This window comes from Periplaneta americana, chromosome 4, assembly GCF_040183065.1.
Source record: "Periplaneta americana isolate PAMFEO1 chromosome 4, P.americana_PAMFEO1_priV1, whole genome shotgun sequence".
Classification (NCBI taxonomy): Eukaryota; Metazoa; Arthropoda; class Insecta; order Blattodea; family Blattidae; genus Periplaneta; species Periplaneta americana.
In genome coordinates, this window is record NC_091120.1 from 64,181,555 (window position 1) to 64,195,289 (window position 13,735).

General features: G+C 37.7%; 1 protein-coding gene across 1 annotated transcript in view; it reads left to right on the plus strand.

The window, feature by feature from the left end:
- The window catches only part of Sema5c (Semaphorin 5c), a 598,088-nt gene that overhangs the window by 330,006 nt on the left and 254,347 nt on the right, over positions 1 to 13,735 (plus strand). The window contains exon 3 of the mRNA XM_069823406.1: positions 11,812 to 11,911. Coding sequence (XP_069679507.1) covers positions 11,812 to 11,911 — 100 coding nt within the window. The remainder of the gene's footprint in view (positions 1 to 11,811; positions 11,912 to 13,735) is intronic.

Here is a 13,735-nt window from a genome sequence, read left to right on the forward strand (position 1 = left end):
TATATTATATTATATTATAAGAGGTGCTCAGCAAAAAATGACACACCCCACAAAACTATATTTCCACTTTACGTCTTTGTAACAGGCGCGAAATGCGATACATAAACGAAAATTGTGAGTTATTTTATTAGGTCGATTTACACTTTGAAGAGAATAATATAAGGAGCTCTTTAAAGCAATAAACTCAGTATTCAAATTCTATGGTTTGGTTCATTTGTGCGCTGAACATCTATATTTATTATTCCCTAGAATTTCCATTCATTCTGAGAGGAAAAATTACTTTATCACATTCAACGACTCAACACTACAGTTCAAAGATTATGAGATTCTGTACTGCAACAATAAACTAATCTTGTTTATTTCGTTATCTAGTACTACAATGTGCGAAATTTTCAGAAAATTATTGTTGTGATCCTACTCATGATCGTCATATTTATGATCATCGTTATCCTTATCATACTGCTCATGGCCATCGTCATCCTTATCATGATCGTCGTTGCCGTAATCGTCACTGTCGTGATCCTCGTCACTTTACTCATATTCGTCATTCTAAACATGATTATCGTTGTGATCTTCGTCATCGTAGTCATGATCGTTGTCATACTACACATGGCCGTCGTGATCCTCTTCATCGTAGTCATGATTGTTGCCATTCTACACATGATCATCGTCGTGATCCTCGTTATACTAATTATGATCGCCATAATCCTACTTTAAAGAATGAAGAATGCACTGGAAGGAATGGTGAACGGGAGAGAGTTCGAGGCAGAAGAAGATATCAGATGATAGACGACATTAAAATATATGGATCGTATGCGGAGACTAAGAGGAAGGCAGAAAATAGGAAAGACGGGAGAATGTTGGGTTTGCAAAACACTATGAATGAATGAATCTTACTTAAGGCCATCGATATGATATTTTTATCGTACATAAATAATCCCTGTCGGAATACTAAATGATCGTGATCGATGTAATCCCCGTCATCGATCTCGTAACTGTCATTCTAGTCATGATAATCGCCGTGACCCTCGTTTTTGTACTTATTCTAATCATACTCCTCATCATCGTACTCATAGCGTCGTCGCCCTGCTGATAATCATCGCACTCACGATCTTCGTCATTCTAATTATGATCGGCTTCGCGATCCTAATGATCGTCATACTGGTGATCTTTATTGTGATCTTCATCGTGCTCATGCCGCTGTCATCCTCTCACGATCACTGTCATAGCCCTCGTCACAGTACTCATAATCGTCGTCGTGATCGTCCTTGTCATCGTTATAGTGGTCACAATCGTGGTGTTTGAGTCACGTTTGTAGTTCAAATCGTGAAATGGATTAGGCTTTTGTTCCATACATACGGCAGGTATAGAAGTTGCGAAGAACCGCTCAAGTGTTCTTTCGCTGACGTACAGTGCTCAAAGATATTATTTCATATTATCTTATTGCAGATTTTATGAAGAAATACTGCAATATTTCTTTTTGCTAAAAAAATTGTGACATCTTTGTTTATTGCAAACTTGTGGTGAAGAAATATCAAATATTTTTGAGCACAAAAATGTTGCATAGGCAACACTTTCTTTGAGCACTGTACGTAGTCACTAGCCTGCAATTCATTGTTGAATTAAATAGCCATATGTCATATATACGGAAGTTCTTACATCAAGCCTTGTTACGTACTTGACATGTTATCATGTATTAAACTTGTTGAGCGTAACCTTCGGAGATACAACTTTTTATCAAAAGATGTAATTGATACCATTACGAACAATTAATAAAGTGATTTTTAAAAATCGCAGATGGTGTACTGGCGCCGATTGGCGGGATCGATTGTCCCTCTCCAGTCATGATGTCGAGACAGAAGATGGATTTCATCCCAGACTTTGAACGGTTCCTACATTCATTTCACAAAAAAAATTATTTACCCAGTATTCTATCTTTGTGTTGTGGTCTTGCTGTGTAGTGGCAGCGTCCTGTACTCTTCTTCTCCGGTGTTTACCCACTCGAAATGCTCACTCGGCTGTTGATAGCTTCTGTTTGCAGTAGCCCCGTCCGTTGTTGACACAATAGGTCCAGTAGATTAAAATTCGGGAGGTTGTTATGTAATTCTCTTATGTATGCGTATCTGTCAAGTGATGGATGGGTAGTCTCGAGATAAGTGATATGGCTTTGCTAAGGTTTGCTTTCGCTATGTGAAAGATATGGCGTATTCTAAGAGAAACATACTTTATAAAAATATTTATTCTCATTTACCTTTCGTCTAATATTTAAATAACCCGTGCTTCATACTAATAGTCTATAGGCAGAAGTCTCTCTCTGGCTAGTAAATCTTTCTCTGTAACTTTAGAGCTGTATAGTGCATCCTTGTTTGAAAATGTGTGGCTATGTAAAAAGTCGAAAAATGTTTCAATTGAGCAAGGAAGCTATTTGACAAAGACACCATTTGAAAGCTCAATCATGCCTTTATTCGTGAAGAGAAATTGGTATTTTGTCACCTTGGTAACTCAATCGACAGTACATTGTTTTACAATGACTGCGGGCCCGGGTTATTGGACTTATATTTGTGGCAAACAAAGTCAAGATTTGGTCTGTGTGCGCGCGTGCGTGCGTGTCTTACGGAATTCTCCCGTTTTCCTTCATTATTCCACTGTCACTCGTTCCTTTCAGTATTCATTATCGTCATTGCAATAGCATTAACCAAAACGGTGTCGGGATGATGTAGTGTTGTGATTGGCGTAAAGATGGTATCAATGTGAGGAGACGTACGCTTCAGAGTTCCCAACTTGTCAAATCAAATGTCGCCAAATAACAGTAAAAAATCACCAGAAAATCACCAAAATATGAATTTTATTAATTTTACTAATGTGGGGCATTTCTGTTGAAATACAAATAAACGATATTATAGATTTACTAATTTGTCATACAGAATAATATCTGTAATATTGACAATTAATATTTGAGGAGAAAAATTCTCTCCGGCGCCGGGGATCGGACCCGGGTCCTTGGTTCTACGTACCAAGCGCTCTGACCACTGAGCTACGCCGAATTCAATCCACAGCACAGGATGGAATTCTCCTCCTTCGATGTTTCCCTTTGTGGCCTGACTCCAAGTTAGGCATATATGTTGACGTATATGTCCAATGTCAACTGCCATTATACTACGAGCACACTCAGCTGAGTGACTTGTTTGGCCGGGATTCCGCAGTTAAGTGCACAGTAATTTGTACAGACATATGCACTGTAGCTATGAGAATATTATAGATTCACTAATTTGTCATACAGAATAATATCTGCAATATTGACAATTAATATTTGAGGAGAAAAATTCGCTCCGGCGCCGGGGATCGATCCCGGGTCCTTGGTTCTACGTACCAAGCGCTCGGACCACTGAGCTACGCCGAATTCAATCCACAGCACCGGAGCGAATTTTTCTCCTGATGCGTGCGAAAAGATATATCCAACACAAAGTCTTCCGCCTGGGTATTAATTGGACGCTGGAACTATAAAATGATCGCATTCGTGGCTGCGGTGCTAGACTTCGGAAAAATTCCGGACGTGACTGTGTCGGGGAACGAACGTGGGTTTTACGTAATACGTCTGCCTTACAGCGGCATATCCTTTGTTTGGCACCAAAATCACCTTAATACGAGTACTTACTGAATTTGCTACATTTATTATGGTTGATAGATTAAAATATTGATAAAAGTAAACTTATTTTCGATTTATTGCTTAGCACTATTTCTTTTTTATTTTACATTGGAATAGCCCTCTTTGTGACATGGTAGTGAAAGTTGGACTGTTAAAGCCAAAGAAGTTATAAATGCAGACTAAAATTTGCCGAGATGAAATTTATACCGGACCAAAGGACAAATTTTTCAAGAACTGAAGGTAACCCATAATTTTGAAGAAAAAAATAGCCATGTACAAAATTAACTAGATTGAACGTGTAAACCAAATGCTCAGATCAAGATTGGGCCTGTCAAATTTGATAATTCAATATACTCCAAATAGCTGAAGAGAGCAAAGCCGACCGATCAATAGTGGCCTATATCCTTGAAAGCTTAATTATGATGATTTGGAATACATAACATTTTTGTGATTTTAACTCTAATCACAGGTAACCTAATAAAGAGTATGCTGTGTAGAAGCATATTCAACGTTGAAAGTTAAATAAATTAGTTTTATTTTGTTAAAGGAAAGTTAAGATCTTGTTAATGTTATAAATTTTGCTACGTATTCCCAAACCATAAATATTCCCGTATTTTAGGCTAAAGTATTTCACTTTTATATAGAAACGATGACAAAATTCTCCCCACAGAAAAGGGAGCATTCTGTGGACTTAATCATCGCTGCTTAATAAGATATGCTAAAACGCAAAAGTGTCACAAGGATAAAGTAGGCCTAACTCCCAACAGGGCTACCGATGCTAATACTCGATCTGTAAATGAAGCACGTGTAGACATCCGGTGAAATGTCCGAACTGCTAGTGTTACTTCGTTGTGGAACCTAATCACGTACTGCAAGAACGCAAGTATATTGCCGCAAAATAGGTTTTTACCTTTTGTTGAGTTCAGACAAATGGCGTTCCGCATAAGCCAATTGCGGTAATCAGCACATTTGCAGTTTCATATACACTTATCAACACAGGATAATCAATTCTACAATATATACCTTTATGTTGTTGGAAGCAAATAGATTTGTATAATATTTTTATTGCCTTTCTTTTCATTCTGTTTCCAATCCTTTCGGAACGTTTTATACGCTTGGTATGTGCCAGACCGGAGGCGGTAAACCGACTTGTCAAATACACCTGAACGACCTTAAAGAGGACGAGGCTCCTTGAGGGGTTGAATAACTCACTATTTAAGAAATAATATCAGTCACCCGACAAAAGTGCATGCACGCTGTATGTTTGTTTATGGATATGTGTCTATGTGTCTATTATGCGTTTACGCGTGAATAGGCCTATACCTAAGCGTGTGTGTATATAGGCCTATATGTACGAGTGCTGGGATATGTCATGGTATACTCCATTTTATTTCATGAAGTGCAGTTCGGTGGCTCCTTTGAACACCCACTTACTGTTCTCCAACCAGGAGATAAACCGTGAAAGGAATGTGCTTACTATTGCGTCATCTATTGGAGCGAAGTAGATAGATAATATTAGAGTTATAACGTCAGTTTAAAAATCATGCGCTGTCCTGCATATGTTATTTCCTATATGGAGGGATACTACTAGGGTAGTATAAAAATGTGTCTATCAGTGTTATTGTTTGTGCTTTGAGAGATAGCCAATAGAGATACGAGTACCCACGTGTGTGACCTTATGACATCTTATGACATCAACATTCATTCACAGCATCACCCCGCTCTGTTTCATTCTCTGGAGACTTTCTCGTGGTTGGAGTACAGTACAGTTTACGACTTCCTAACAAACACCTCTAACAATTCCATCCTGTCCTCTCGTCGTAACATTGCACAGTTGCCACAATCCTGGTGACCCTCGAAATGAGACAGTGAGACTGACGGGATTCTTGGAATTCGGAAAAGATGTGGCAACTCTGCCTCCACGTGAATTTGACGGGAACCTGTCAATTCTTTTGAATGAGGGTTGTGATTGTTTACTAACAGGAGAAGACAAGATTTTCGTTACAGTAAGGAAGACATTTATTTATGACAACCAATTAGTAGGGGGCAGTAGAAGGTCTGTCGGCAAAGTTCTTTCTGTGAAACTGCACTCCATGAAATAAAATGTAGCATAGCTATATTTTTTATTAATGTGGACGCGGCTTGAAATTTTGAAATATGCAAATCAAAGGTAAGGGTATGTGTACCAGTGGGGTAGGGTCGGATACGGTAGGATAGGGATCAAACATCCATAAACGACACAGCATCTGAAAAGACAAGGAATGTGTATGTGGTATTTGAAAGGGAAATATGATCAAACATCCATAAAAGACACAGCATATTCGTGTTTATTACGGTAGTTGGAATAGCATTACAGTACACATACAAAACCTAAAACTCCATCGGGTCACATCCATTTTGCACGACGGTCGACTCACAACTGCGTTACGAATTACACGTAAAATTTCTCTCTGTGCGATAACCATATCACACTGTCATCTCCTTAGTGATACAACTACTTAATTATTCGTACTACGGATGCACGGTGCGGCGGTCGACTCACAGCTGAATTCACATTGCTCTCTGTACTATAACCATAGGCCTACATCACACTGCCATCTAGTGATGCGACCACATACTCGTACTAAGGATGCACGGCCCCCACCTCTTAACTTTGAAAAAAAAATAGTTGTCATTATTTATGCCCCCAATCTCTTTATGTATGTAAAAAAGTAAATTATGGTACATTTAACGACGCTCGCAACTGCCGAGGTTATATCAGCGTCGTCGGTGTGCCGGAATTTTGTCCCGCAGGAGTTCTTTTACATGCTAGTAAATCTACTGACATGAGCCTGTCGCATTTAAGCACACTTAAATGCCATCAGCCTGGGCCGAGATCGAACCCGCAACTTCGAGCACAGAAGGCCAGCCCTATACCGACTGCGCTACCCAGGCCTACTGCGTGTATGTATGTAATGTATGTATGTACGTACGTACGGCGCTAAAATTCTACATAGATTCTCTGGAAAGCGAGGTGAGAACTTGAACCTATCTTCATCGGTATCATCCTAGAGTACGCTACACGCTTGCATTCCAGCAGTTTTATCAGAGTATAACTGCCTGCCAGAATCGAAGATCGACCTTGAAATTGATAGAATTGCTCTACATTTAAAAATCGGTACGTCATGCCCATTAGAATTCTGTGGTTGCTGAACCCATAAAATTGCATCACCACTAATAACACTAGAACTCAGTAATGCAACATGCAACCGTGTGTTTGAACCGTTTGGAATCCTGCTGTCTTGTATTCTTCAGAGCATAAGATCAGAAATTTTGAAGTCCATAATTCAAACAGACAGCTGCTGGATTTTATTGCTCTTTTAATAAGATACGGTATTATCGTTTATGATTATTACTGACAAGCTGTTTAAGTGCTGAACGACTTGATAGAAACGTGCGTTGACCTTGCAGTCAATGTTTCCCTTAGAAGAGTAATATTCATTGCTAGGGATCATATGTTTTTGGTAATGGCGACACGCGCGAAATTTTTCAAAATTACTTTCTTTGTTATATTTACACCTATAGATACCTAAAATACCATATTTAAGAAAACCAAACTCGAGAAATAACGCGGAATTTGGATCATTTTGCGAAATAAGTCAATAATCACGAAATACACCCCATCTGTATAAATAAAAAACGAAATATGCGTCATGTTTTTTACTTTTGTTTTAGTTAATTTGTCAATCACTTGATAACGCTAATATTTCTGTATTTATTGATATTGTGTACACTCACTTTTACTACCTCTGTGGCTATCGAAAGAAGATATGTAATTAAGCCTACTGATAACTAGAGCCCGGATGTTTAGGCATTTATTTTGGTTAAAATAGGCAGGCATATAGGCACTAAAATAGTAAAAAATAGGCATTTATTATTCATGGAAACAGACAAAAAATAGACAAATACTTAATAAACTATCCCATACGGCACTCACTTTCCTTGGTTACATGTCACAACATGATGCTTTTTTAAGTTTTCAACTGTCATAGTGAGCCGCCTGTCAGAGAGAACGTTTTTCATGGTGGAAAAAGATCTTTCTACTTCTACTGAAGTGATTGGAACAAACTTAAAACAACTTATTTCAGAAGAACTGTCTCTACTTTCTTTCAGATATCGGGAAAACCGACTGTGTATTGTCTCAAAAGGAGAGGTGTGAGAAGGGATTAGAGATTTCAAAGTACGCGTGACTTGTGCGTGCAAGCGACAACAGTAACGGGACCTGGAGACTTGCTTTTAATACTTCCCTCATACCCTTTCTTTCGCTGGTAAACCCCGAAGTGACCTGAGCACTGAGGGTTATACTGTTCAAACATCTTTGTTAAGTGACAGAAAAGATGGAATCGGTAGGGGAGAAAAGTTATTAAGCGACTTATTGGAAACATATGTATTGCTGGAGAATAAGATTCTCAGCAAATATTTAAGTGAGGTGAATATATATTTTTAATTTTTACAACCCTTCTTTTGTTTTTTGATATAATTTATGTGCAGTTTATTTTAAATGCATTAAAAATATAGAAAATGTACAACAATAACGTAAAAAGGCTTAAAAAAAGCATTTAGCCTTAAAATAGGCAACGGGAGCTAAAATAGCCAAAAAAGGCAAAATAAAAATTGGGCCTATCGTCTCCAAATATGTGGAAACGTGTTTATCTCTAATAGGTCTTTCATACATACACTCAGTTTAAAAAAGGCATTTTGCCTAACATCCGGGCTCTTAACCTACTTGAAAGTTTGGCACCCGTGTATTAATAATCACCATAAGCATACCGGTGTGATTGTTGATGAGCTGTTCCTGAATGGGAGAGTTGAAGGCAAAATTCAGTTCTGGATGTAGCACATTGGCCTTTTATGGTGATCTAAGAAGTCTGTGGTTTGCAGCACGCTCAATAGACTGTGGACTTGTAACATGGCCCCCTGTAATCATTCCATCCATCCAAAATTAAATTATTCGTTACACTTCAGTTACACGTGTTATCTTCCTTGACTGTGAACACTTGCCGCAGTATTAAAATAGCAACATTTCAGCTAATCTATTGAGCTTTAGAATGATCATTATGAATGGAATTCTTCCTTGCGAGAACACATAAGTGAACATCTTCCTGCCTCGAATTCTGAATCGGAGAAGAAATGATTGCCCGTTGTCTATATTTATGTCAGGAGTCAACATCTCATGATGAACCCTGCGTATGTCTTCAGTAGAGTGCATGCCAGACAGAACAAGGAATCCTTCAATCCAGATGCATTAACTCTAATGGTGTCGAATGGAATCTTGTTTCGTGTCACGCATGGCACCGATGGCATCCCTGATGTAATCTACTCGAGAAATGTCGCTGTGATGTATGGGAAGCTGTAAGGTCTCTGAAATCTTAATACACGGCGGGGAATCACTGTTGCCCAATGACTAAACAAAAGTTGTGATTATCTAAACTGGTACTTCCCTTGTTGACGTCCCACACGCTTCACAAGTGAGTATCCCTCGACTTATCGAGCATCTGCCTACCAGAAACGCAATGTGTCGAGGCGTTCTATTCCGCTTTATCGGGACTCCGTCCCTGGAATTACAATCATCTCTGCTGACACGCTAACCGTTAACACGGAGCTGGGACTGGAATGCGAACAAAGTAGCTGGGCTGCTGGACCCCTAGTTTGGGATGCCCGTCACGTGTGCATCCCAACTCAGGCCCATACTACACGAGTCAATAACATCGAAATCTGTGCAAGAAGGCGTTCGATGTGGTTAATTGGCCAGCATCGATATACAGTATCGGAAATGCAGCATCATCTATTCCTAATTTTCCATTTTGTGTGTACGCATGTGCACAAAGGCAGTACAAAACGTCCTGGAGATATTGGTGATATGAGTAGGAAAGATACCGGTACGGGTGGCCTTTAATCCCTGTGGATACCACGGAAATGGCTCAGGCAGCTCTTAACGGTCACCATATATTACAGATCTCATCGCATGACATGACATTCTTCGTCTAGCAACGAGAGCCACTTGGATACCAGATGAATTTAACAGACAATAACTACCTCTAATCTAATCCTGAGCCCAGCTGCAAATGACAGAAAGGTGCTTATTAACATGAAAGAAATGTCACATACCTATAAAAAGTTGTCACATGCCTATAAAAAGTTATTACATGCACAACATTTTACAATAGATATAGGTTTGACTTTTTCATTGCTGGTAATGAGTACAGAAGTTCACAACGTTTCGAAGGCTGGTTTCACCTTCGTCTTCCGGTGAACATAAGGGGGCGGAAGGGTATTATACTCGTTAGAGTCGTGATAAATTATAAAATTCACTTTGGTGACTGAAACTTCGTGAATTACTACGGTATAATCGCCAGCAATGAGAAAAGTGCAGTCTATATGCCTACCGTTTCCGAACTATTTGCTATTTATTTCTCCCTCGTTGAGAATGATAAAACATTTCACACTTTAGACGGCCTCTATAGCGTAGTCGGTATAGCGCTGGCCTTCTGTGCTCGAGGTTGCGGATTCGATCCCGGCCCATATGGCATTTAAGTGTGTTTAAATGCGACAGGCTCATGTCAGTAGATTTACTGTCATGTAAAAGAACTCTAGCGGGACAAAATTCCGGCACACCGGCGACGCTGATATAACCTATCGTCGTTGTTCCTGCAATAACTCCTATGTGACATATTTATCGCTTTTCAGATTTTTGCTCCATTAAATAACTGAAATAGGGATACAGCAAATAATAAAATCTCCTATGTGTAATTATATATCTTTGTTTCGAAAATGTAAGAATTCACAGTCTCCTATATACTGTATGGCTGCCATAGGATGAATAAATGTGTTTTTCCTTTCTCCTGAAATATTTTATATTTTTGCATATAGGAGTTATTGCAGGAACAACGACGCTATGCAGTTGCGAACGTCGTTAAATAAACCATACTTTAATTAATTTTAATTTCACACTTTATCCCATAACTAAATACAGTGCTCAAGAAATTGTTGCATATCGTTTTATTGCAAACTTTTGAAGAAATATGTATATCTACGTTTGTGCTGAAGAAAAAGTATTACATATTTCTTCATAAGTCTGCAATAAACTAATATACAACAATTTTTAGCGCAAAAATTATATATCGTATATTTAATAAGTTTGCATTAAAATAATATGGAACAATTTCTTTCAGCACTGTGTTTTTTAATTGCTCCGAAATAATTATTTTTTTAAACTTGCCGTCTATATTGTCTCATTTGTCAATTTATTTATGTAAGAAAGACTAAATGAAAGTCGTTAGAATCGATTTTAAATAATTCTCAATTTTGTTTGTGTGTGCTTTTTAAATTCGAAGTCCATGTCCTGCTATGAAGCCGCTAAATTCTGATCCAGTGACAACTACAGAATGTGGGAGATTTGAATTTAGTAATAATGATGTTGAAATATTTAAACTTGTTCCGTATAATTATCACATGTTCGGCTAATTTGCGCAGAATACGTACTTCGTGCGTATATCGAGTCATGATGGTCCATTACGCAACATCGTAAATTCATGCATTAGCTCCTACCAGGTATTTTACGAGGCGGACGTGACCGATGTGTCTGTCGTCCAAATACCTCTCCAGTGTGGAGACAGAATCGAGCATGAACATCGATTCGATACGTGAAACTATCCTAAAAGATGCTTTAACGTAACCAGTATGTAAAACAGCACAAATAAAATAAAAGCATTTAATTTTAACAAGACGGAGAAATACTAGAGATAGCCTCTCGCCCGTTTAACGAGGGGCTAATTTAACCTTCTACCTTTGGATTTTACCCATAAATTTCGTTACATTTTCCTTTACAGTCTTATACATTTGCTTGATAATGGTTTTAGACTCTAGAATTTACGTTTTCGAAATCTTGACAGAAGATTACTTTTTTTATTACAAGACAAAACTTAAGAAATAGAGAGACAAAATGTCCCCAGAACCTGTCAGGAGTACCAGCTATACTTTATGCATTTTAAGACACGTAAATGTAAACTGGCTTCGGTATCTGTTGTGTTTTCCATCCACGTAGATATTATTATTATTCTCTCGGAGGAGAGGCCTTAATATCGACATCGTAGTCTGACTTGATGGTGTTATTGTCCTTGTTCCAGACCTCCTGCCAACTGCAGACCGCTTTACCGACTCGAGTGTTACGTCATTCTCACAACTCCTATTCGACGTATCCAGAGATCAGGTCATCGTCGGAGCGAGGTAAGTTTTTGAGTTGCTCTTCAAATGCAAAACAAAAGTAAACTGATATGCTAAGTCAGGCATCGCAAAACGTCACAAATTCATGACGCAATATAAATACTACCCGCTACACACAAATTGAAGACGGGGAATGGGGAGCATCGCTCGCAGTAAGCTGAACAGTTTCTGATCGTCACTACCTTCCGTGTTCATAACAAAGAAATAACAAGAGAAAGAAAGAATGCATATCTTTTTAGGATTATATTATTTTCGTCTACAACCTTTTATTTTTTGATTACGATATTTCCATTCGGTAAGATCTCAAAATTAGGGGTTGTCTCATAAGTAGTTACTGTCGATTGTGTACGAAGGCTGACACCTGTTAAGCGTTCCTTCTTTTTGAGTTTAATATGTTTAATTAACAAAAATTGTTCACAAAAAGTTGTTCACAAACATACGAATATTTGGCTTCTCGTTTTCAAAATTTATCCTCATATCATCAGCTAAGTATCAGTCCTCATCATAACAATTTACTCATTATACCTTACCACAACACATCTTTATATTCTTCATCCTATACAGTTTCAGTTGCTATAAATTGGAACTCGCTTCCAAGTGATGTAAGGGGTTGTTGGACAATAACTTCATTTAGATCAAAATTACATAAATTCTTAACAGAATAATTACTTATTAATATTTGTTACTTATAATGAAACTGACAACTGTCCATTCTTATTATTACCATTAATTTCTCTAAATAGAATACAAAACCTCTAATGACAAAATTTAATTACATTAATATTCTCATTATATAAATATATTTTAGTTTTATATTTTTTCTCCCTATAATACAGTTTCAGTAAACTTATATTAAATTAATTCTCATCATTTTACTAGCTATCTCAACTTAATTATAATTGATTGAATTAAATTAGCTCATAAATTAAGTTATTACTTTATCTTATAAGTTTATCTAAATTTAAATAAAGATGTATTAGTCGTTAAAACCTAAACTGAAAAATATTGCTGGAGAATCTTTTAAGTGTAGTGTAAATATTCGTAATTTAAATATCTATTGTATTGATTAAGGCTGGTTGAGTGGAAGAGAAGGCCTTTTACCTTAACTCTGCCAGCGAAAATAAAACATTCTATTCTGTTCTACGTAGAACCAAACATAGCTGCGATTGTGGCAGCAAATGATGTAACACGTGTATATTTAGAGTCAATATTTTTAAATACATCTAAACCAACACAATCCTTAGGCTGTGCTTGCTTTTCACAAAGTTGTCATTTTGGAGATCAGCAACCTCAAATTGTAAGTCTGGTCGTACCTTCAGAAAGGGCGTGTTAAAAGGATTTGCAAATAGAGAGAAATCATTTTACACTTGTTTAAAATCACAAAACCTTCTATCTCTAAATTCTGAAAGTAGTTTTTCCAAGATGTCGCAGTATTTATCTATTCTTGAATCAGAAACATTTGAAAGTGACTTCAGGCGAGAAAAATGATGAAACTCATATTCTTTCATTTGCACTTTCCAAACATTTATCACCATGGAAAAAGATTTCACCGCCTTATACAAGTCAACTATGTTCTGATCACGTCCTTGAAGTCGGTAGTTTAATTTGTTCAGCTGTTCAGAAATATCTTATGAATGCTAAATCATTATTCAGATAGTACTGATAACAGAACGAGCAACTGCTGACGTTAGAGGAAAGGGTTCAGCGCGGAGAGAAGTGTTGTCACGTGGAACTTACGTCAGAGTTCAGGCGCTGTTTCACAAAACACAATTTTTCGATGCCTGTGCTAAGTACTGTATGAATGACTATTTTGCGCGCCACCTGAAT